The sequence below is a fragment of the Heptranchias perlo genome, chromosome 8 (assembly GCF_035084215.1).
Source record: "Heptranchias perlo isolate sHepPer1 chromosome 8, sHepPer1.hap1, whole genome shotgun sequence".
In the NCBI taxonomy this organism is placed as follows: domain Eukaryota; kingdom Metazoa; phylum Chordata; class Chondrichthyes; order Hexanchiformes; family Hexanchidae; genus Heptranchias; species Heptranchias perlo.
In genome coordinates this window covers 84,016,660-84,042,047 of record NC_090332.1, presented here as the reverse complement: position 1 = coordinate 84,042,047, position 25,388 = coordinate 84,016,660, and the positions used below count along the sequence as shown (strand labels likewise).

The following is a 25,388-nucleotide window of genomic DNA, read 5'->3' as shown; positions in this document are numbered from 1 at the left end:
ATGCTAATACTGGGGGGGGGGGCTGAAATTCCTGGAGTCCCACTGCACCGCCAGAATTGAGGTGGAGTGGGACTTCCATCTGCCTCCTGGAGAAGCTGTTGACCTCATCCAAAAACTCAGGAATAAGGGGGTCATTTTAATAAATGGAGGAGGTGGCCACCGATGGAGGTGAAACAGAGGTGCCTGCCACAAAGAAATGCCCTCCATTAGATTACCTCCCAACACCAAAGGCACATGGAGCTATGAGTAACTATATTAATAATGAGCTGACCACGGGAAATTGTGTGTAATTAGCACAGGGGGTGAAATTGGTCTTCGGCTATAGCACAAAATGGGCGATTGCGAATCGGCAGCCCATTACTGAAGTCGATGGAAAAGAAGACTGGGCAGTGTGTAAAACAGGCTGCCGATTCACTCTTACCCTTATTGCTCTTCCGCCAAAGACCAATTTCACCCACTACACTTCTGGTCAGCTTGCACTCATTTCTAATCATACTGACTGAACTTCACCAAAACTGGAAAATCCAGGCCAAGATGTTTGCAATGTAGGGCACAGAGGAAATTCTCTCTCTATGCGTAGTCACGACTTTGTTCTGGAGGTAGCCCATTTATTGAATGAAGGAATAAACAATTGGGTCTATTCTGTGCGTGTACACTCACAGGGAGTGCATCGCAGGAAATCATGGGCACGCAGCCTGTGATTTCCTGTCCGTTAATTCTTTATGAGTGGAAAATCACTGGCTGTGCGCCCATGATTTCTTGCAATGCACTCACTGGAAGCACGGATTCAGCCCGTGTGTTTATCAGTCGCAATTTTAGAAATTTGCATTTATCCACAACATAGCAGCAAATGGTTTAAAAAAAAAAATCAGATAGTATGTTTGTTACTCAAGTGAAATTTACTGTAGTTTAAATTGGGTTCTGTTCATCTTTAAAATACTGAACATGTCACATCAGGTCAGAGATTTGCGTGCTTTGGTCAAAAGATTCTGATAGGAATCATCAAAAAGTCACTTGTGCACCAAGATAAAGTTGCACTAAAATGATGTAACTGATGCCATTTTATTCTTGCAATGGTGATCCATTGTATGATGCGATGAAAACTATAAATTAAGCTTACCTACATACAGCTTTTAATCAAAATGTTCTAGATTTAGGATAAAACAGTGTCCATTTTAAATAAACTCTGCAATTTCAAATCTGTACAAATGCAATAGCTTTGCCATTCATTTTTCATGGTTTCTTGGTTTTACATAGACAATTCTGTGCCGTGCCATATGTCTGTCAACGGAAATGCCATTGGCAAATGATTGTGTTCCATCCAGGGCATCTGTTTGGGAGCAGCTTCTTAATTGCTGCACTGTGAATCAGGCTGACTGGACAACAGCTCCTACCTGGGGTCTGGAAGTTCAGCGAGACCATCTGGCAGCCAGCGTTCCAGAAGATCTGAGGCATGTAATTACTGGAATCCACTCGGCCTCCCTTGGGGTAAATACGACTCATTTGTCGCTTATTATAACTGTGAAGCTCATTAAGGAAAATGAAGCAAAAACAGCTGCAGCTACATGTATGTACACATTTACACTTTAATACTGTCATTACTATTTATTCCCCTTATTTTGCAAACTACTTCAATAATTACTTTTGTAAATGTGATGTTTCAGTGGTTACTTAAGTATCATATCAAGTTCAAGAGCATATCAAGAGGATCAAGATCATGAAAGCAAGTTTAACATCGTGCATAATATTTTATTTAATTTGTCATATTAGTTAAAGGCTTCTAACAGTTGCATTGCCAAATTGATTAGTTTGGCTGATAAGCCAGTATTACGTGTAGCTTGAAATATATAAGGAGGAATTTTAACCAGCCAGGACTGGCGGGAGAGGGGCGGGGGCTAAAAAGGCAAAAAATGGGAAACCCAATCCCAACCCGCCCACTTCCGGTTTTAACGGAGGTGGGTTGGGGAGTGGGCGACTAACCTGCTCTCCAGAGACAGGTCCGTTATTTAAATAGTTTAATGAGGTTGCACGTCTCAAATTTGACCTCTCTTTTAAATTTAATGCCTGCGGGCTCGTGAAACCCGGCAGCTGGAGGGAGGTGAGAGCGACTGGATCCAACAGGTAAATGCCTTTCCAGCACTGCTTGTGAGCCAGGAAGAGCAGGAGTGCTTCCCCCCCCCAGTCCCTCAAGCAAAGCTGCTTACATCCCCGCGATCGGACGCCCCCCCACCCCACCCCACCGGCCGCGCGTTCAGACCCCCCGATCAGCCGACCCCCGCCTACCGATCTCTCCGCCCTGCCCCCCCCCCCCCCCCCCCCCCGCCCCCAGATGTCTCCGCTCTGCCCTGCTCCCCCCAACAACCCATGATCCCTCCCTCCTCTTTGCTCCGCTCCGCGGCTGTGGCCCGGTGCTGTAGGCCTTCCTGCCCAAGAGCCTCTCAATCTAGCTGGCCGTGGCCGGGAAACGGAATCCGAAAATTTAAAATCAGCAGGACCTCCGGGAATCCCGTAATTCCGGGTTTCCCAGCCGCTACACCTCCCACCCACTCCGTCCCCTCCCCCCTCAGAAATATCAGGGCCATAATCTCTTAGACTTGTAAAAGCACATTTGATAATTTAAGTTCTAATGTGATACCCTCCCACTTCGAAAGCTCTCCACTAAAGATCAATTAGGAAGCACTAGAATGCCATTTATGAATAGATAATTATATATCTATTTATTAAATTGTGGTTGTGCATTAGATATTAACCTTTCCTTATCATTCAAAAACTAAAGCATAAAGGGGAGAAAAAGTTAAGCTCACAAATTTAAATGAATTGTCATTACTTTTATGCGTAAAGGGCTGCTGTTGCTGCTATCATGTTTGAATTCCCCTTCCTTCTGCTGCACCTCATCTTATACAGTGATTGGAAATTACAACATTACGCCGGCCACTTTGCCCTCCCCTGGTCTCTTAGCATCTTTAGTGCATTACTCAGTCTACTGTTCTTTCTGCTAACAATTCAACTATCTGATATAGGTTCTTGCTTGATGGGTTCTGAGATATGAACAATATCTTTCTACATATTATTGGCAATCAAAGTTTACAGCCATATCTTTGGGCTCCACAACAAACTTCTAATCACAAACCAGCTGCTTTCATCCTCACAAAATTCCTTCTAAATTGCAGGCTTGTTCATGCTCCACAATGGACATGTGCCTCTTTGCCACATCTTTTGATGTAAAGCTAATGGAATTTTGGCCTTTATCTCAAAGGGATTGAAATTCAAATGTGAGGATTTGATGCTTCAGCTGTACAAACCCTTGGTCAGACCCCATCTGGAGTACTACATTCAGTCTTAGGCACCAAACCTCAGTAAAGATTTATCGGCCTTGGGACAGGGAACAGGGCAGATTCACCAGAATTATACCAGGGCTTAAAGGGTTAAATTACGAGGACAGGTTGCATAAACTATTCCCTTGAGTTTAGAAGGGGCACGTTAACATCTTACGCTATCTGGGAGTCCAGCATTAGCAAAGAAAATTCAGTCTAGACCCAGATAGGTCAGGTCAAAGCCTAGGCTGGCAATTTCTGATGGGGCCTGGGACTGGCAGGGCTGAAGGGAGAGATTTTCCACACATGGAATTTGCTCAGCTCCAGCCATTCTTCCGACCAGCAATCTGGACGCTAGGATGAAGTCAATGCACAGGTTGCTCAACTGGTGAAAGTGGGGCCCAGTTAGGAATGCAAATCTGGACACCCCTGAAAACATTGACACCAAAAGTGGTATCAGGTGCCAGTAAAGGGGGCAAATTGGCCACAAAGTAAAACGTCTTTGGAGCCAGTGGCACTTGCTAGCCAAACAACTTGCCAGTATTATATTTCCTGTCACATCTCCCCTAACGGGTGCCCATATTACATGGACGCCGGCTGAAGATATTAAAATGAGTTGACTCTGCCCTGACCCCAGATACTCCAGCAGGGTCAGGAGTGGAGGTCAGTAGTATCTGCTCTGCTGCACTTATGCCGGCAGAGCAGGGCAAGGAAATTTTGGGGCCCACGTTTCTACACTAAATTCCCTGTTTTGATTTTTCTTCGGTTTACAATTGAATACAAAATGCAAAAAACATTTGCACAGCACTGGAGATATAGGATGATGGGACTCTTCCGTTGTTTGATTGATTTTTTAACTCCAACAAGTTCTATGCATATGACGATGACTATAAGAACACTTTAGCATGGTTAAAATTAATGTTTTTGTCTTGCGCATTTATTTACATCCACCTCTTTTAGATTCCCTCACTCCCAATGCCACAAAAGTTCACAAACCAAGAAGATGGGTGCACAACCGGTTTCAAGGCCTCTGCCAATGCTGCGTTTGAACTATCTAGCATGTGTACAGGTTGACTGTCTTCTGATTTTTCCCTTCTTCCCCAATGAATGGAAAATCACAATATGGGGAATAGTAAGAGAATCACTACAGTTTCTCTCGCCATGGTCCTGCATATTAGTACACATTAGTGGATTAACGTGTTGCTTCACTGATCCAATATTTTTATCTGCAGCGGGTTTTATGTTGGAATGTAGGCAAAGAGTTGATTATCTTCCCTTAGACACCATGAAACAAGCGACAACAATCACAGTAGTCATTGGAAGGTGGATAGAACAAAACAAAGCATGAGCCAACTCTTCAGTACTTGTCTCCTAGCCAGTCAGATAGCTTAGCAGTAATTATCCCTAATGTATTGCTTTGTTAAAATTACCATAAAGGATACTTGACAAACTCTATTGCATGAGTCTTCAGATACCCTAGTCCAACTGATTCATTAAATGAAGACATGTTGTAGTGACTATTTCGCTCTGCAAAAATAAGAATGCGTAAAGCCAGGTTTAGGAACAGATATATCTAAGGAAATAATTAGAAAACACATGCATTACTTTTCCTGTGGCCATGACCAGGAGCAGTGCTATTGCTCATGGTAACGTAATTTCTGCATTGGAGCTAGGCGTTGAAATATCCCCCCTCACCTTAGCACCCTTAATATTCACAGTGAATCACTATCACTAAAAGAAAACATTTGCAGTGCTGTGGGGAAATAGCAGGAGTGGGATTAATTGGATAGCTCTTTCAGAGAGCCGGAAAGACACGATGGGCCAAATGGCCTCCTTCCGTGCTGTATGATTTTATGATCTGAATTCCCTCTGCTGGCTGTGCTGGCATCATCACAGTGGCTGCACTCAATAGCGAGCACTTTGACAAAGCAATAGAGTCATGACTAAAACATTATGAATGTTATTTTGAAATGAAAATCACAAAAACAAAACAAAAACTAGTCACAGACATTTTGGGTGCACCAGTTGTTCACTGCATCGCAACGCAGGTGATAAATATTCCTACAACAACGCATGCTTGGCAGACATTTACATACAATTTATGCTGCCACAAAGGATAAAGTGAAGGATTGGATGGCAGAAAATGTAATAATAATTTGCATTTATATAGCGCCTTTAAGGTAGTAAAACGTCCCAAGGTACTTCACATGGAACGATTATCAAACAAAATTTGACACCGAACCACATAAGGAGATATTAAGACAGATGACCAAAAGCTTGGTCAAAGAAGTAGGATTTAAGGAGCGTCTTAAAGGTGGAGAGAGAGGTAGGGAGGCAGAGGGGTTTAAGAGAGGGAATTGCAGAGCTTAGGGCCTAGGCAGCTGAAGGCATGGCTGCCAATGGTGGAGCAAAGAAAATCAGGGACGTGCATGAGGCCAGAATCATACTACAATCTGTACATTAATCACGTTCTGCCCTGCAACAAACTGCTGCAGTGGATAGATTTTATAACACCGTGAAAAGATTAAGAGGAAAAAATACAAACAAAAGAGATTTGTCATCCATGTATTTTTAACGTTGCATGTTATCTAACAACTGTATTTATTTACCACATGTGTGTTTAGGGATCACTTAAAAAACAGAATTTCATTTTTTGCCTACTGCATTCCTTGTCAGAGAAATAAAAGGAGAAGCCGCATATTAAAAACTGGAGGGGGCAGAAGAGTTAAAAATTCTGAAATAAACCAAGACTGAAACTAAGATGTGTATAGAATGCAACATGGAGTAAGGAAACTGGTGCCTTTGCTGCCATCAAGTGGCGAGCATATTCAAATTATATTCAAGACAATATTCCTGACTAATCTTAATTTTTAAATATAAGATGAAGGATATCCAGGAGTGATTATAAGCCAGAAACTTTGAATAGTACTGTAACTGGAACCCAGTGTTGAAATTACTGTCTTGAATTCAGTCTCATGGATCCTTTATCGTTTTATAAGATGCACAGTAATGGGTAAATAGGTTTGAGCTTCAATTCTTTATTCAAGAGAGTTCTGATTACATCAGAAAGTATGAGAATAACGTTTGAGCAATCTGCGATCAGCCATTCTTAGGACATTGAACTACAGCAGTCAACTTATTCACAGATAGCTATCACCTTACATCAGAAATACTAACCTTTGGTGGAGCGCTGCAATCCCAACCAATGACTTGCTTGAGCACCTATCTCACAAATCCTCCAAAATTCAATTCTATGTGCCTCTTTGACAATAGCATTTGCAACATGTGCACATGGAATTACACAGAAGTTACAACATGGAAACAGGTGTTTGTCCTCCTTCAAGCAATAGCTCCAATCCCATGTGCCCACTTTGTTCCCATATTCCTTTATCCTCTTCCCTTCAACCACCTATCTAACCTATTCATAAATGTTGGCCTGATGTCTGTTTCAATCACTAACACTGGTAATGCATTCCATAGCCTCACAACTATATGTGTAAAAAAAAAATTCTCCTGCTCTCTGTCCTAAATCTCTTACATTTAATCATTTGTTTTTTAGTGTCTTGTGACACTAATGCTCTTTCGCATCTCCCAACCTAATTACTACTTTTAAAGCAGTGCCACCTTACATTTACTGACACTGAATTCCAACTACCACTTTTTGCCTCTTTTTACTATCTTATCAATATCCCCTTGCAGCTTCCTACATTACAACACTGACTACACTTCAAAAGTACTTCATTGGCTGTAAAGCACTTTTGGACGTCCTGAGATTGTGAACGACGCTATATAAATGCAAGTCTTTCTTTTTGTTGTTCCTCAGAACTATTTACTCTGCCTCCTATTTAGTATCATCTGCATATGTGGACACTACTCCCCCCTGCCCTATATCCAAATCATTGTTGTACACAGTGAACAGAAGTGATCCCAGAACAGAAACCTGTGGGACACTGCAACCCACATCCAACCTCTCAGAGTACCTGCCCTTAAATCCTACTATGTTTCCTCCCTTTGAATCAGTTTTTAATTCAATTTGCTACCCCTCCCCTAATTCTATACCCCCTAATCTTCTCCAATATTCTCCTATGTGGTACCTTGTCAAAGGCTTTCTGAAAGTCCATGTACACCACATCCACTACATCTACCCATATATGCCACCTCCTTTAAAAACTCCATCAGGTTTGTCAAGCATCTTCTTATCTATAATCCATGTTGTCTGCTTCTAATTATTTTCTATTTAATTATTTTTCTCATCCTGTTCAAAGGAAGCCAGTACTTCAAACTTGTTGGAAAGGACCATTTCCTCTGGGCATTCCTTCTCTGGCTTGTCCCTCCTCACTTTCCCTGACCTGTGGATAGTCACCACTCCTTTCTCTCAGAGGTGAAACTGTTGCCCCGGAAACCTCTTTCCGTCCCTGATGTGTTGGATTGTCTCCAATTCTGCCTGAAGTTCTGGCATCCTGGTCTCAAGCAATTTCAGTTGGACATACTTCCTGCAGACGTCAATAGGATCCTGACGCAGAATTAAGTGAAGTGCCTGCAGCAGCAACCCCGACAATTGAAACCTGGTCAGCCGACGAAAGAGGCCTTTCCCAGGCAAGTCTTAAATATTCCTTCACGCTCCACCGGATCCCACAAGGAAAGTGTAAGCCTCCCCTGCCCAGGCGACACCCTTTGCGAAGTGCAGATCGTCCCGAAACACATGGCCCACCCCCCCCCCATTCCTGCATTTCCCTTGTGCGCAATGAGCGCTCTTTGGTACGCCCAACTTTGTGTCGCTTCTGTCTGACTTCCCCGGCCCTTTAGGTCGGGAAGTTGGTCAGTGGCTTGTTAATGAGGCCCGGCTGTTACCGTCAGCTAGACCTCCCACTGCAGCTCCCAGACGGGCCCGCAATACGCTAGGCCTCTTTCCCACCTGGGAGCTAAAACTCCCCCCGTAACTTTCCGTTTTGCGTAGCGTTCTTTTTTGGTCCTCAGCCCTAAATAGAAGCACCCAAGAGGTGAATTTTCAGTAACAGCTGGGGACTGAATGTTTCAGTCTCAAATGCCTCCTGATTGGGATGAATGACTGAAAAGCTAACAGTGACCGAGAAACCTTTGATGCAGCTTGTTGCTGGGAGCCCATAGCTGAGATATGGGTCTGTGGTTCAGATCTCCAGTCCATCCTCCTGATATGCAGTACTGAGAGTCAACAGAAGGCAAAATATATATTCCCTCCCCCACAAAAAATTGCTTATGCAAAAATACATCAAATATTCATACTTTTCTTTTTGCCTCTTTTCTTCAGGCATCGTTTGGACAAGTCTTTCGCACACTTTCAGACTGCAGCTATGATGTGAATGATGTGCCTTTCAGCTGTATTTACTGTTTTCTATAGGTGTTTCGTTCAAAGACTCAGCGCCAATCCCACCAAATTTTCCTAGGTCAGTGGGGAGGACACCTAATTTGTATGGGGCAGTCAGGAGCAAGCACCACTGTGGGTAATAAAATCCAGCACTTGCCTGCCATTGGGCTGGGAGGGGGAGGGGGAGGTTGCATACCATCCATCCCCCCACCCCCCGAATCCAGTCATGTCCCCTTCAAGGGGGAAGATCTAGAATTAAAAAAAAAATTCCTACTATTCTTCAGGAGTCCAGGTCCACTTCCACCCATCTGGAGGCCAGTATGCCTCATCTCACCATGTACCCGCCACTAGTACAACGCTGGGTCACTGCACTCAATTGTGGTGCTCCCTCTTGCCACCTCAACTTTGCAAAGCCCACAGGGGTCCTTAAATAAGAGTTAGGCCCCCCATTAACAAATGTATGGTGCCTAATGCCTATTTTAGACAATCTCCCGGGACACTGAAAAAAACACATGCGCAGATTATGCGTGAGCTGTCCCACTGCTAAATTTGTCACTGTTGCGCCTGTTTTATGCCCAAAAAATGGACGCAACAGATATTCAATTTTTACCCCCAGGTCTTTAAACTTGTCTTGAACAATAACCATAGAATAGACAGAATATGGCAATGCTGTCACAGTCCACCAGTGGGTTTTTCCCCACAAACAGATCTTCATGGAGCACTCATGTGGTGCATGTAATTTATATTAGTTTAATATTGGATCTGAATCTTTTGCATTCACAGAAGATAATAGTAATCCACAGTCATGAGGTTTAAACCTTATTTTTGTTTTCTCCTCTCCAACTTGCTCCCAAATATGTAGCTTCCACGTATTCATGCGATCTACCTCTGGATTGGAAGGCTAAAACTCATCCAGCTCATCGGCACCACCATTAATGTATTTTCTTGTTCAATCCACTGAGAAAACTAAATGAGCAATGGAACAAGGGAAATCCTCCCACTTATGAGCAATATGCTTCTTGTAAATGACACCCATCTGCACACTCATACTCAAGGAAAGCCCAAATTGATATCAAAGTTGAGACTGGTATTAAGTTCACGCTGAGAATTTAATGTTCTAATTGGTGTTCTTGCAGGTAAGAAATGATGCTACTTCCATAATTGAAATACATAACCGTTATTCTGATAACTGTAAAATCAGCAGACTAAATATACATTTGCATTCACCTTCAATGTCATGCAGAACTTTAACAAAGTATATATACCTTCTGCTACCTGAAAGCCTTGAAACTTCACAGGCTGGGCATAGTTGACCATGGCAGATAGGTAAGGATGTATATTGGTGGTAGCACCAACATACGTATAGGATGATACCCATGCCTGCTCATCTTCTACAGTTATTGCCCCCTGTAAAAATGGAGAAAATTTTGAGCACTGATTTGAATTATATTAGTATTACACATTAGTGAACAAAAAGTCACATTTTCCTTTAATGCTTAAATTTACACAAATAATTACTGAATACCAAAATTTCCATCTAAATATGCTGCAAAATGCACAAACATAGTTAACTCACTGTGCTGTAGGCATCGAGTGTTAATCTATAGTTGATTTTCACAGTGAAGTTGTTAGTATGCAATACAATATAAAACATGTGAATTTCTATTTGATCATAAGCAAGAATACACTACACTTTAAAACATGACTTTTCACAATGACCATTGTAATCTTCATAATTTAGAACCCTGAGCCTTGGGACCAACCTCATTGCCCTCTGTGCAATTGTCATTGTTCTTCTGAAACTATGGAGGCCAAAATTACACATTCCATTTTAAACGTAATCTTACCAATGAGTCATTCGTGGTTAAAATAACTTCTGTCAATTTATATTGAAATGTGCTTCTAATTTTTCCCCGTAGTTCACTAGTCATGGTGAAAGTATTCTCACATTGGCTGGATACTTTAGTGAATGATCACCAGTCCTCCCAAATGCTTTTTCCTCGCTTTTTCCTCACTTTTGCTACTGGACATTGATGAAGTATGTGCACAAGTTTCATATTTACTATTGTAATGTGCATTATTTTATAATTATTCACATTTTAAACTAACATTCACAAGTATAGGATATATAGGATCGCCAAGGCAGCGTGTCTCCAACAGCTTGCCCAGGTTTTAACTTTGGTACACACCCAAGTGATTCTGAAATACATGTATGTAGCACCTGGCATTTTGCTAGAAACCTTCTGCAACTACTAGCCACTAGAAGCAACTGACTGCTTCATTGGGCCACACCTCACCATTGTGATCTTAACTGTTTTATATTGGTGCTATCTGTTGTGTTTATTTTTTTTGCCGATCTCATTTGGACAAGCCCTCAGTTCTGCCTTCCCTGTGGAGGGGGTGGGGATGGCTGTGGAGAAACACTTGTAAATATTCATAGTGGGAATAGGCTCACCTTATCCTACCAATCATTGCTCTGTACAAAGCAGTACATTTATTTGAATTTAAATCTGCTGGCATGTTTCCTTAAAGAACGTGCTTACTATTTTGCTACAAATATGAGACAGAGGAAATCCTCCCGCATGGTGAGTTGCTAATCTCAGCTGTATTGTTACAAAGAGGCAGTGACTACAACACTAATCACATCTCCACAGGGAGAGAGAGAAAATTGGAAGAATAATCATCCTAGGTGCTTCTTGTGCATCTCAGAATGGCTGGTTACGTAATTGCATTGGTGCAGGGCTGGAAAGAGCCACTATCCTCTTAGCCAGTAATGGTGCATAGATTGTCATGCAAATACCAACAAAAGTATACAAAGAAAAAGGAAAATTAAAAACAGCCAGATGCATGTATCATACAGCAGGCTTTGAGGTTAGCTCAAGGATGTACCCCGTGGCATGCGGAGTAGAATAAAAGAGAACCATATGTTCCTCAGATGTCATGATATGTTTTAAGGAGCTCTGTTTCGGGTTATTTAAATTTGAAATATAGCAATTCTGGTATAATACGAATATGTAATAGATAAGGCAGAACACAAAAAATATAGTCCAGGTGTCTATGATATATGTTAAATTTGTACAGGCAATCCATAACATTCAACAATTGATCATTTGTAGCTGGTATGCATTTATTTTGTTTTTCTTTTTAATTACTTTCACTATATTTCTAAAAAGGCTTCTATCTGAATCTGAAATTAGTCAGAAAATCCTTCAGGCTTCAACAACGGAAAATGCAATTAGCTTTTGCTGTCAGTTACATGGGCAAACAGATGTTGACTGATTACACTTTTTGTTAATAGAGCTATGCAGATGCGATGTGCCTGTAGACAACTTCATTTTTTTCTGCAAATGACCATCTGTAAAATACTGAATTTCAGGAGATAAGTAAAAGATGTGTTGGGAATGCTGAGGGTATGGGTGATGACAGTCAAGACTGCACTGACAGAGTATAAATTATTAATCTGCAATGATACCTTTCTCGTTGTAGTGTACTGTATACAGTAAAAACAAATTATGACAAAGAAATTGATTTATTGAAGAAAATATTAAACTTTCATAAGATCAACAAACAGAGCTCACCTTTTTGTTATTTTCCTGTTCAGCATCTTCGATTACCTACAAAAATACAGTCATTATTTTTCACTTGTCTCATACCAAGTGCTTAAGCATTAGAATCATAGAATAACATGGCACAGAAGGAGGCCATTCGGCTCATCGTGTCTGTGCCGGCTCTTTGGTAGAGCTATCCAATTAGTCCTACTCTCCTGCTCTTTCCCTTCAAGTATTTATCCAATTTCCTTTTGAAAGTTACTAGTGAATCTGCTTCCACCACCCTTTCAGGCAGTGCATTCCGGATCACAGCAACTCGCTGCGTAATAGATTTGGAATACTTTTAGTTCGTTATCGAATTTTACTTGTGGCTCTGAAGGTGTGTGCAGAGAAATTGTCACTGCGACTAGTATCTGTTTGTACATAATACAAATCACAGGTTAAAAATCTCAAACAAAAAATAAATATTTTGAGAGGAATAGAAAGTTATGAAACCCTTGTTCCTAATCAAATCTAATTCTAAATATAATCATATATATTGAGAGTAAAGTTTAATCCTAACCCTGGTTGCATGATTAAAATTTAAATCTTGACCTTTACAAAATAACATCCCGTACCATGAGTTTTCATTTATAATATTATGACTGTCTTTGCTTTGGATTATTTCTTTTTGTTGATTGGTATTTTGCTTTTTCTTCAGCACATTGGCTTGTTAATTTTTAATATTGGTTATGTTGATTATTAGAAAAACAATATGCTGCCTTCTTTGGTTCCGTAGGCAATATTGCGACCTCTCTGCAGGGTCAAAATTTATCTGTGCACTATTTTTTAGCAAACTGGTTAATGTGTTTCTTCAAATTTCTGTGTGCACTATTTTAACAAAACACCCCCAACTCTACTCTATGTGCTTGGCAACTTTCTGACTTAAAATACTGGCAATTTTGTGGGTTGATTCTGGGGCAGGACCTGTTTCCGCCAACCTTCTGCTGCATAATGGCTGTATTGTAGTTCCCAACCCTATCTGAGGCCTTCCAAGTGTATGTTTGCCAAGGCTGTTGGGAGCTCACGACCATACATTAAAATGAATAGTAATGGTGTTGGAGCCCCCATAGCCCATAACCTGTACTCCCATTGCACCAAGGGTAACTTTGAATGAATTAAATGAGGCGTACCTATTGCTAGTATCACCTGATATTGGTGAAAGTATTTTGTTTTGGAGCCTGAAGAAATGTTCACGAGTGATTGCTGAATTTGCAGAAGGACTTTTAAAGTACTTTCATTTTGCCTTGCACCTAGATTGAGCTGGATTTGCCTCTGAGACCACTGGAAATTTTTTTGTAAACCACCGACCGTAAGAAGTTCTGAGTACCAGGTATAAAAGAAAGACTGCCATTTAAATAGCGCCTATCATGACGTCAGGACATCCCAAGTACTTTCCAGCCGACGAAGTACTTTTGAAGTGTAATCACTGTTGCAACGTAGGAAACGCAGCAGCCAACTTGCTCACAGCAAGCTCCCACAAGCAGCCACAAAATAAACGACCAGATCATCAGTTTTAGGTATTTTTTCCACCAAATTATCTAACACTGTTGTGCAATGATGTTAAACATCACCAGATGAGAAGCAGAATAAAATATTTATTTTTAGAACACATGCTCAAGTTACACCATAGTCCAAAATTACTGACAGATGTCTGACAAGCTCATTTAAATATCAAAATAGCATCAAAGGTCTCATTTTCTCTGGTAACACATGGACCCTTATTAACAAGTTTGGGTAAAATTACCTTGAACACCATGTTAAAATAATTGTTGAAATAGTTAACAACTGCATTAAGATACTATATGAAGAATTTTTTTTTTTTAAAAGAGGAAATCAAACCTGCATGCGTTCAATAATGCTAAAATATTAGAATGAATGGCAACATAGGCAAGATTAAACTTTCACATTCAAAAGTAAAGCACCAACCTTCTTTACACTATTGACATGTGCCTCTTTCTCCTGACTAATGTCATCTGCAGAAAGTTCACTATTGAATTTCAGCTCAGGATGAGCCTCCTCATCTTGGTCAACTAAATGAGGAACAAACACCATTATTGTTCATATCAAATAAATTACAAAACTACTGTAAGTCTAGTGACTTTGAAAGTAATTTTAAATTATAACACACCACAGGCAAAAAGTTAAGGGTTTGTGTCAGCACACTGAAGATTACAATTATGTTTGTGGTTTACGTGTGATGCACATTATTCCCCCACTGTTTGACTGTCTCAGTAAATATCTTACCGCTTCAACATAGAATGGTTACAGCACAGAATGAGGCCATTCGGCACATCGAGCCCGTGCCGGCTCTTTGTGAAAGCAATCTAGTTAGTCCCATTCCCCTGCTCTTTCCCCGTCGTCCTGCTAATTTTTTCCCTTCAAGTTTTTATCCAATTCCCTTTTGAAAGCCACGATTGAATCCACTTCCACCACCCTTTCAGGCAGCGCATTCCAGATCATAACCACTCTCTGCGTGAAGAAGTTTATCCTCACGTCGCCTTTGGTTCTTTTGCCAATCACCTTAAATTTGTGTCCTCTGGTTCTCGACCCTTCCGTCAATTGGAACAGTTTCTCTTTATTTACTTTATCTAAACCCATCATGATTTTGAACACTTTGATGAAATCTTCTCTTAACCCTCTCTGCTCTCAAGAGAACAACCCCAGCTTCTCCAGTCTATCCACGTAACTGAAGTCCCTCATCCCTGGAACCATTCTAGTAAATCTTTTCTGCACCCTCTCTAAGGCCTTCACATCGTTCCTAAAGTGAGTCTTCAGCAATAAACAACTTCAGACCACTTTACCTATGTATTACCTAGTCAGAGACCTTAAACTTAGTAAAATCAGGAACTGTGCAAAAGGGCATACTAAAATTAAGAGACGAAGGGTTATATTTTCCTGTTTAAAAAAATGGGAGAAATCCTCCCTTTACCGTCATAATTTACAACCCAATAATGAAGTCCCAGGAACGCATGATTTTAAAACGTGTAATTCCTGAGAATGGAATTTTTGTGAGTGGGAACAAATAAAGTTGCAGACAAAACACTGGTAATATTGATCATTTAATGCTTCTGTGGAAGCTAATGAGATATTCAAACATGGAATTTCTTTCTTCCAGCTCTGGAGTGCACAAAATTTGCATAGAATTGCAGAACAAAATGGGAGAAAAGCCCAATCAGACAAGGCCCAGAAGGACTGATCATTGCTGTAATGGAGAACTGTAACCACATTTTTAGTGGGCAGAGGATAGTGAACTGTAAAAAGGAGGCAACTACCATAGCAAATTGACATATTTACTCAGAGGAACAGGCAGGAGATTATTCGATTCTAAAAAAAGAGCACAAAGGCCAAACATATGGATTATTGTGAAGTAGCAGCAACAGAAATCCTCAAAGCAGCGCTAACTGCAGCTGAATACTCTTGTTCGCACTTTCTACTTGCTTTAAACCTTTTTTTGTTCCTTTCTATGTTTTTTATAAAAGTTATCGAAGGAAAATATGGCCCTGGGTAATTTAATTTTCCATTGGCAATGCCACATGTATCTCCTTTTGTTTAGATAAACTTCACAGAGTCTATTGAAACTAATTATGTAAAGTAAAGTAATGACGGTCAACTTGATCAGTCAGATTGCAGCTCGGTGTACTGAAGACACCAGAGTCGATGTTGAACAATTTGTTAGCTTTGAAGATGTTGAGGCAATAAAAGGCATTCAGACACTTTCTTTAACGTGTTCTTTACCTGTCAATATAGATTTAAAACAATAAATACAGTAAACAACTGAGTTTTATAACACAGATGTGTTATAGAATAGTTACTGAGTAGCACAACGTTTTGTGACTTTAAGCACCCAAGTAAAGGATGGAGTGCGGCTACTCTGTCAAAAATCGTTGTACTGGTTGATGATATGTTCAGTTAGCTCAGTAAAATAAAACTGTTTGAACAAGCATGCAATTTTATTAGTCTGTTAAAAGATTCAGATAACAGAATTTCTTAAAAAGAACATGTTCGCATAAAATCTTGATGCGCGATTATTTCCTATCCCAACACCCTCTAACATGCAGAGCATTTAACTTCGCAGCACCCGCACCAGTACAGTAGTTCAAGACTGACACACTGTGGTAGATTTAGTGCAATATCATTGAAGGTACTTGAGATTTTAAAGAGGTTGGTGATTCACTCATTTTTTAAAAAAATGTGTTAACTGCAGTGATAACTTCAATATGAAAACAGTGGATTCTATTTTACTTGAATGAACTAATTTAATTGAAGAACAATTATGAATAAATAAGTTTGGCAATTTGACTTGTATGACCAATTATGTTGGTCATATACTATGCCCACATTCTGTAGTTTTGCTGCACCAACTTCTTTAAATAAAAGTAACTTCAGAAAGGTTGGATAATTTTAGTTCCTTGTGTATATTAGAGCCTTGTGTGCGTGTATATAATAAACTCAGCCTAAATCCTCATTAGGATTCACTGCACAAGTGCTGTAACTCATACAACTGTAACATGGTTCAGTTAGATTAATCAATTAGAATTAAGGCAGAGTGTAGCAGAGAAAACAAGTCAGAGTGTTTAGATACTCTATTTTTAAAAAATTAAACTGACGTTAAAATGTCAAATAAATATTGAAATTAGGTCCAGTTTTGGTTTTGATCTATTATACAATTCAAATTCTGTTACATTACTAGTTTTTGTAAAGACTTTGCTTTCTCTCTGACAGTATAGGCTTGGTAACATGTTTTCTCCATTGTCATTGAAATAATTTGCATGAATTTCAGGCTTGGTAAATGAGTCAGTTAAGTACACTAACTTATGATGTGTCACTTTCAACAAGATTGAAAAGATACCCCCAAGACTATTAGAAGATAGGAATAAACCAGTTTTTATTAGACTACCTATTTATCCACAGCTACTTTTCTTACCAGATATCGGAGATAGGTCAGCTAGAAATGTAGGACAAGAAAAAATTACAACCATTCAAACTAAACTGTTAATTGTTCTTATGGACAATAATTTTTTATATAATCAATGCCAACTTTCTGAAATACAGTTACCATTTTCTGCTTCTTCCTCAATTTCATCTTCTAACATACTAGCTGGACTGGATGCTTCTCCACGTTCCATTAGGCTTTTAAAAGCATCAAGTTGTTCTAAAAATGAAATCGATTTATAAAATGTCAGCACAGTGGTTAACTGATAGACTGGCAATATACTTTTAGGACTATTCACCTTTCACTGATTTTTAAAAAAAAAAGTTTAGATTACAGTGGCCTCCTGTACCGCTGTACTACCATTGGCAGCTGTGCCCTAAGCTCTGGAATCCCTTCCTTAAATCTCTCCACCTCTCTCTCCTCCTTTAAGACGCTCCTTAAAAACTACCTCTTTGACCAAGCTTTTGGTCACCTGTCCTATTATCTCTTTATGTGGCTTGTGTCAAATTTTGTTTGATAACGCTCCTGTGAAACGACTCGGGATGTTTTACTACATAAAAGGCACTATATAAATGCACGTTGTTGTTGTTTTAGTTTTCCTAACTGTAAAGGTGTTCTGTTTTTAAAATAATGTTAAATATGTTCTGCAACATTCTTTCTGCAGCACTGTTAACTGATTTAAAGTGTGCATGATAACATGAATAATCGTCAGTGAAACAAAACAAATAAAGTATCAACAACAACAACTTGCACCGTTAACATCCCAAGGCATTTTACAAAGATGGACTGGATACGGAGCAGGAAACTGGGAGGAGGGATAGCAAAGGTGACTGAAGGCGCGGTTGAAGAGGTAGGTTTTGAGGAGGTACCTGAAAGTGGAGAGAGACGCAGCAAGGGGGAAGGCTCAGAATTGCAAACAAAGGATGCTTGAGCAATTAAGTCATGTCACCGCGAGGTTAGTTCCGTTCTTATTTGATTATGGGGCTATTATGCTGCATCTTTGGCACAAATACCACAAGACTTTTAGCTTGTCAGTGCCAAAAGTGAAGTGCAGCTCTGTTGTGGTGGTCTGCTATGAGCATGAGTAAATTTCCAAGAGAGGCCCTCGCATAAGTTTCACTTTGCGCCATCTTTCGCTGAATTTGCTTTTTCAGGATTAAATTACAATAACCTCCTGTATTGCTGTTTTAGTTTTTCCAACTGAAAAGAAGGTTGTTTTGTGAACTCTTCTCAATTTGTTGAAATCTCTCCACAGCCAGAAGCCAGCAAGTGGCGCCGTTTGCATGCGCTTCAGTTAGATCAATCGATTAGAAGTAGGACAGACTAGAGCAGAAAAAAAACAAGCCATTGAAATAGGTTGGATAGCAGAATTTAATTTTCTTAAAATAAACTGATGTTAAAATGCCAAGTAAATATTGAAACTGGGCCACAATTTTAGAGTTTAATTTACCAGGCAATTTAAGTGTTGCAATACTGGATACATTTTCCTGTTTCTGTGCATGATGCGTGGAACTTTGCCCTCTCCCATGCCACAGCTATTTTGTCAAATAGCAGAACTGCAGCTCCCTGCTTGCATTACTGCCCAAATATAGTTAAGTACAATGTAACAACAACAGGTCCATAATGCCTCTAAGCCATTTCCCAATACATCATCAGTATTTACTTTTGAAAAAGAAACATTAATATTGTTTTCCTGTTAATGTTTTGAATGTTTCTCTGAATGAAGAACTCCTATCTTTAGTACTTCTTTCAAATATCAAACAGTTCAAAAAGATCATTAACTTTAATATTGTTTACCTGCTAATATTTTGAAACTTAATAATCTTTTTAAACTGTTTGATATTTGAAAGAAGCACTAAAGATAGGAGTGCTTCTTACTGACATCCGGAGTACAAAATTTGGAGGCTGTAAATACCAAGCAATAACGTTAGCCAATTCTCAACACTCGGGGGTGAATATCCCCCGTCGACAATTTTAGTGAAAAGGTCGGGGTGGGTAAAAAAAAATGTTTTTTTTTCCAAACTGAAACTGCCTTTTTCACCAAATTACCAATGGAAAGAATTTCACCACTATTGTCAGGAGAAATGTTTCATTCCAGTGGTTTTGATACTTCAAAGATACTCATTAACTAGAGGTTGTTGGGTAGTTTCTGAATATCTTTAACTCCACTGCACAGACACTGCAGGTTAGCATGCTCTGAAGCCAGTAGTTCCATAGCATACTGATAATTTAGTAAGATTTACTACTTCAGATTCCTTCATCATAATTAAGTTTTTTCTAATAAGTTGTAAGCTTTCCTGTTTCCGAGAACTGACATTTGCTGGTAGTCACCAATACAAACATCTATGTTACACGCGGTTATTCAGGGGTTATCTGATGAGGGTTTTGAGATCTTACAGATTTCCAACTTACTTGTCTCTACTTCAGGTTTTAATCTTTTATTTTTGATGAGTATTTTTCTTTTCAGATCATTAGGGGACGGCAGAGGTCGGCCAGCTTCAAGCTGTAAAGCAATATGTCCACTTCAACATTTTGTACCAGTTTTAATTTGAATGGCTTTTTAAAATCTATATATATAAAAATAGCAACCATACTGGATGTTGCTCCTGTGGTTGCTTCAGTAAAAGGTCTCCAAAATGTTCTTCACAGTATTTGGCCATCTTGTACTGCTGGGGTTTACTGTAAAATAGGAATAATTTAGCTCAGTTGTTTAGTATGTCTCTTAGTCCACAGAGCTATATGGCATAAATATAATTGCAGAAAACTATTTATTAGACTTTATATAAGATCTTACCTGCAGTGATTTTCAAATGAAAGGATAACAGGATAGTCAGATGTTGTAAATGCTGTTTCTCTGATGGCTTGAATTACATCCTGTCAACAACATGGCAGTATCAATACACATATTTTAAATAATAGTGATTAACTCGATCTACTAAGGCTGCCATAAAATGGAATAAATATACACAGACTGTGCTATTTCCCCGTCATCAACTGTCAATCATCCTACAATGATTACATCACAATCGTCAATACTTTGGATGCCAGCATTCACCAACTACACAAATTATACAGATCTACTATCACATCCACTGTCAGACAATTTTAATAGTACATATAAAATAAAAATGAGGGTGCAAGGGCCCGGATGACTGATCTAAATTACCAAGGCATTTTTTTTGTTGCAGTTTATGATATCACCTGAAGCCCTTAATTAAATTAATGTCTTGGAATCACTTCTGGCTATCTATTACTCTGCATAGTTGGAATGCCATATTATAAAAGTCAAGTTTGTTTTCTGTTAGTACAAATCTAAGCAATTGAACTTATGAATAATTCATCTGATAAATGTCATTAATAGCTGGGCAAACTGTAATATCATCTAAAATATTTACAGTTGCTGGAATACTTTTAATTCATAATATTTAAATAGGAAACCCAACACAAAACACACCAATGAAGTAATAAATTTGCCATGTCCAGTCATGAATTATAAAATGTTGTATCGCATTGTAACCTGTGCATTTTTTTTCCATACGGCAGTTTATTTTTGATTTAAGTTTTTAATATTATTTTTGTGACTTGTGAGAACTCACTTAAAGAAAGACTTGCATTAATATAGCTCCATTCATGATCTCAGGATGTCTCAAACCAATGAAATATGTTTGAATTGTAGTCACTGTTGTAATGTAACAAATGCAGCAGCAAAATTTGCACACAGCAAGGTCCCGCAAGCAGCAATGATATAAATGACCAGATCATTTGTTTTAGGTGTTGGTTGAGGGATAAATGTTGGCCAGGACACCCAGAGAACTCTGCTGTTGTTCTTCAAAGTATGCCATGGGATCTTTTATGCCCAGAGAAGGCAAACGGGAGCTCGGTTTAATGTCTCATCTGAAAGACAGCACCTCTGGCAGTGCAGCACTTGCTCAGTACGGCAGTGAAGTGTCAGTCTAGATTTTATGCTGAAGTCTCTGGAATAGGACTTAAACCCACAACCTTCTGATTTAGAGTCGAGAGTGCAATTAAGTCATCTGGAATGCACTGCCTGAAAGGGTGGCGGAAGCAGATTCAATAATAACTTTCAAAAAGGAATTGGATATATACTTGAAAAGAAAAATTTGCAGGTCTATGGGGAAAGCGTGAGGGTAGTGGAATTTATTGGATAGCTCTTTGAAAGAGCCAGCATAGGCATGATTGGGTGAATGGCCTCCTTCTGTGCTCTAAGATTCTATGTCATGGATTGTGGGACAGCAGAGCAGGAAGCAGCAACTCAAAAAAGCAAGGACCTTGAAAGAATTCAGGCTCTGAAATGGATAGAGAATAAATACGAGAAAATGTAGGCAACAAAATAACAGGAGAGAGATAATGAGGTGTAATAAAAGAGAAAAGAAAAGAGCTTGAAAGAAGAGAGTAACCTGGGAGACCAAGAAAGGGCAACAGAAATGTTAAAAGTTTATCTTTATTTTTGTGTGTGTTTAGTGTTTATTTTGTAGCTTATGTTTATTTTACCTGGTACGTTCTTTTGTTGCCAATGGGTATCCTCATGCTAATTCTGTCCTATAAAAGTAGTCTTTGAAAGGTGGCAGCATACTGATGCTATTTTAGAGTCCAACTACTGCACAAAGGCAAACACTAAATTGACCCTAACGTTGCCTTTGGACTGGAGAGCCTGGTTTTTGAGTAGGCTGTCAGGAAACTTTTAAGACGTGGATTGAAATGCCAAACGTTCATTTATTTTAAATCTATCTTAAAAGTCTATTTTTTTCCATTTACTTCTGTATCTCATAATGTTAGCTGTTAGTTGTTAATAATGTTAATTTATTGGAAAACGTAACAAAAAAAACATTTTCTAACATTGTGGTCCCAGCGGGCAAGACTCCCTGTCATGAGTGTGAAGCCGGAAAATTATCCCTTGGAACTCAAGCCATGATCCCAGTCCCTGGTCTACCTTGCCCCAAAATTATAGAAAATATAAAAACTAAAAATACTGTTCAGTTAAAATTATTCCAAGCAACAACTTTACCTTAAAAAGAATATCTGTGCACATGGCCTTTCCATGTGTTATTATTGGCTCTTGGTCTTCCCCTTTTCCATCCCAACAATCTAATTCAATACATCTAGTGAAGCAAAATAAAGAGGTTACATTCCTGTTGAAGTGTTGCAAGTACAATATATTGCCACTAAGATATGATATATGTAATGTTCAATTTCACAACAAAATTTTTTATCTGTTGAGAATAGAATGTAACACAAAACATTGTAGAAGGACAGGCTGTGAATTTGGGTCTTATTTTATCGTTAGCACATTTATAGATCAAAATTATACTGCATTAGTAATATTTGCTGAATGTGGTAAAACAATGCTCATTATTAATGTACCACTTGCATCTGAATGCAAAAATGTGACTAACAGCAAAACTGAAATGTGACCAATTAATAACTCCAGATACACATTTGGTAACACAGGTTTTCATTTATTTTTCTCACTGATTTCCTTTATCTTGCCCATAGCGATCATTGTCCATTGCACAACTACTCATTCAGCATTTCTTCTATCGGTCAACAGTATGTATTTCGGAAGTGCCCCAAGTTAATTAAATAAATTTTGCTCTTCTGCAATGTAGAATGTTCCTTTACAGTACACTAAGTGATCAAAGGGCTGACATTAATTTCAGCAGTATTTGTAACAACCACTTCTTTCTATGAAATTCCTCCATGCACTATTTTAACACATTCTTTAAATTGGTTACTTAAAATGGGCTAACAAATGTGTTAAGATGGAGTAAAGAAGAATTTGACAGAAATACATTGACATGCTCATTAAACATATCACAGAGTGATTTCAACTCTGCACTATCCCAGCTGAGACTTGACATGACTATCTCGGCGACCAAAGACTGTGACTGAACTTTATTTTTATTAAAAAGTTTTAAAAAAATACAGTGAACATTCAAAACAAATTGCTATTTGTTCTGGGAGATAAACATATTCATGGGGTGGATTTTGCTGTAAAAATAACGGTGAGGCTAACAGCAAAACAGCATCATGCGTTATGGCTCCCTGTTCAAACGTCTTGAACGGCATGAAGTTCCTGTACTTACCAGATAGATACGGACTAAAGTCACCAAGAAAAGTTAAGTCTTGTCATTTCAAGTCTAAGTACCCTTTTAACAGCATGGCACGTGTTAATTGCTGTCAAACAATTGAAAATTAACTTCAACAAGTGTAGAGTCTGTTGACCGGAGGTTACCGGTTACGGTTATTGGCTTAGTACAAAGAGAAGAGTCAATTCTCTCTTAACTCTCAATTCGCTTTATTCACGCCGTTAGATCATATACATATAGCTTATACGTCTGGTTAGATATGGACATGCAGTTTGCACCAGGTTATACAGTTTTATACCCAAACTAGGATCTAAACGCACATCCACTAGGTTTCTCTGACACTCCCTGAGTGGTCACAGAATATAAAGGCTAATACCCGAAAAGGAGAGCTGACGCTGGCCAGGCGTTCCGTTCTCTCTCTCTTTCGATGTCGTCTCTACGTCCCTGACGTAGTTTCTTCCACTTCTGTGATGGTTGGTCTCCGGAGTCTTCGCTCTGGCTCCACGCCCGAGATTCTTCATTCTTATTCCGAATCTTATCTCTTCAAGCTGTGCTGTCTCTCTCTCCCATTGGTTCAGGCTTGCTCGCCTAGTCTGTGTCTTCTCCTCATTGGCTCTGTCCCAAGGACTTAGGTAGCATTACCTCATTACTCCTTTTCTAAATAAGGACTTGTGTCTTATCACATCTCCTTTGTCTTTCACAAAACTTAGCTAATTCAAACCGGTTCCAGCCAGCTCAGGCCAGCGACTGAACTCAGGTTACTTCAGTTCAAAAGTTGCTTTTGCCTGTGTGTCAGCAGTTTGGAATAAACTCAGTAGTTTCTGCAGTCCCTGGCCAACAAGTCTCGCTCCTTCAGATTTTAATTATTGTTGGACATTAAAAAAAAGTCACTACTTTAAAAAAAAAATTTTGTATCTCTTCTATCTCTGTCTCTTAATTCAATATTTTTTATCCTCGATTTCACTTTCTGTACCTGATTTGACATTGAATTCACTATTCTAACTTAGACTGCCTGGCTCTTACTCTGCGCTGTTATTAACAATGCTTCAATCTGATTGGTTAGGGAGATACATAGCTGCTTGCCCTGTTCACATAGGTCCCAGAAGCCCTGTAGAGGGTGCCGCACTGAATGGATCTCAAATTTCCAGGAAGTTGCAAAGGTTCATAGACTGTCAATGGGCATGTGCAAGTCTAATGATTGGCTAGTGCCGTTTGTTCACTGCTCACAGCAAGATCCAGCCCCATATAATTCAGAGATCTTATCAGAAAATGCACCAAGCCCATATTAACCATGAACACAAACTTTAATAAAGATTATATCCTAAAAACCACCCTACCACTATATAGCCATAATTTTCATAATTAATCTTTTCAATAGCACCAAGCAGTGAACCAAAGCCATTGTCCTTTAAATTAATCATAATCCTTATCTCTCTTTTTTTTCTAATATAGATTTTATCCATGATTCTCCCACTGATGTAGATTCCCTGCCAAATGCACCAAAAGTCCTTGCCCTTTAGCTATGCTACTACTCCCAGATGCTTTGTGAATGTCTAATTTGCTATGCACCACAGCTGTTGTTCTTTCAAGGGCAATATTTTTCAGGCTTTCATCCATCCAGCTATCAAGACTGATAGGTGAGGTGATTTAGCAGTTTTTGAGCATCTGTTAACAGGCAATTAACAAAAACATCAAAAGTGCTTTAACTTTATGGTCCAGTCTATGAAGAACCAAAATATCTCAGAGTCCACAAAACTGCACTATGCAGAATGTGCACCACCTATAGTTCTGCATTGGTGAAAATACCCCTGGCCAAAAGGGTTATGGCACAAGTTTGTGATACATCTCCAGCACATGTCACCATCATTTGTGGCACCATCCTGTCAAGCCTGACAGGAGAATAAAGCAGTAGAATCTCAGTTATCTGGATATTTCGGGATTGCAATAACACGACTTTGATGTGTTAGCTTACACAATGTAGAAATTATGAAAATTAATTTAAGAAAAAAATTGTGAGATAAAGCTTTCAGATATCATGGAATCATAGAATGATACAGCACAGATGGAGGCCATTCGGCCCATCATGCCTGTGCCGGCTCT

The 25,388-nt window shown here is 39.2% G+C and overlaps 1 protein-coding gene across 7 annotated transcripts in view; it reads right to left on the bottom strand.

Moving 5' to 3' along the window:
- The window catches only part of plcb4a (phospholipase C, beta 4a), a 399,841-nt gene that overhangs the window by 96,870 nt on the left and 277,583 nt on the right, over positions 1–25,388 (bottom strand). For 5 of the 7 annotated variants that reach the window (XM_067989437.1, XM_067989441.1, XM_067989438.1 and 2 more), the window contains 11 exons: positions 22,208–22,301; positions 19,976–20,055; positions 19,776–19,860; positions 19,594–19,684; positions 17,305–17,400; positions 17,173–17,193; positions 14,175–14,278; positions 12,237–12,272; positions 9,924–10,065; positions 4,757–4,841; positions 1,395–1,519 (listed from right to left, as the gene is read on the bottom strand). In XM_067989437.1, coding sequence (XP_067845538.1) covers positions 1,395–1,519; positions 4,757–4,841; positions 9,924–10,065; positions 12,237–12,272; positions 14,175–14,278; positions 17,173–17,193; positions 17,305–17,400; positions 19,594–19,684; positions 19,776–19,860; positions 19,976–20,055; positions 22,208–22,301 — 959 coding nt within the window. The remainder of the gene's footprint in view (positions 1–1,394; positions 1,520–4,756; positions 4,842–9,923; positions 10,066–12,236; positions 12,273–14,174; positions 14,279–17,172; positions 17,194–17,304; positions 17,401–19,593; positions 19,685–19,775; positions 19,861–19,975; positions 20,056–22,207; positions 22,302–25,388) is intronic. The other 2 variants (XM_067989442.1, XM_067989440.1) reach the window with 1 other exon arrangement.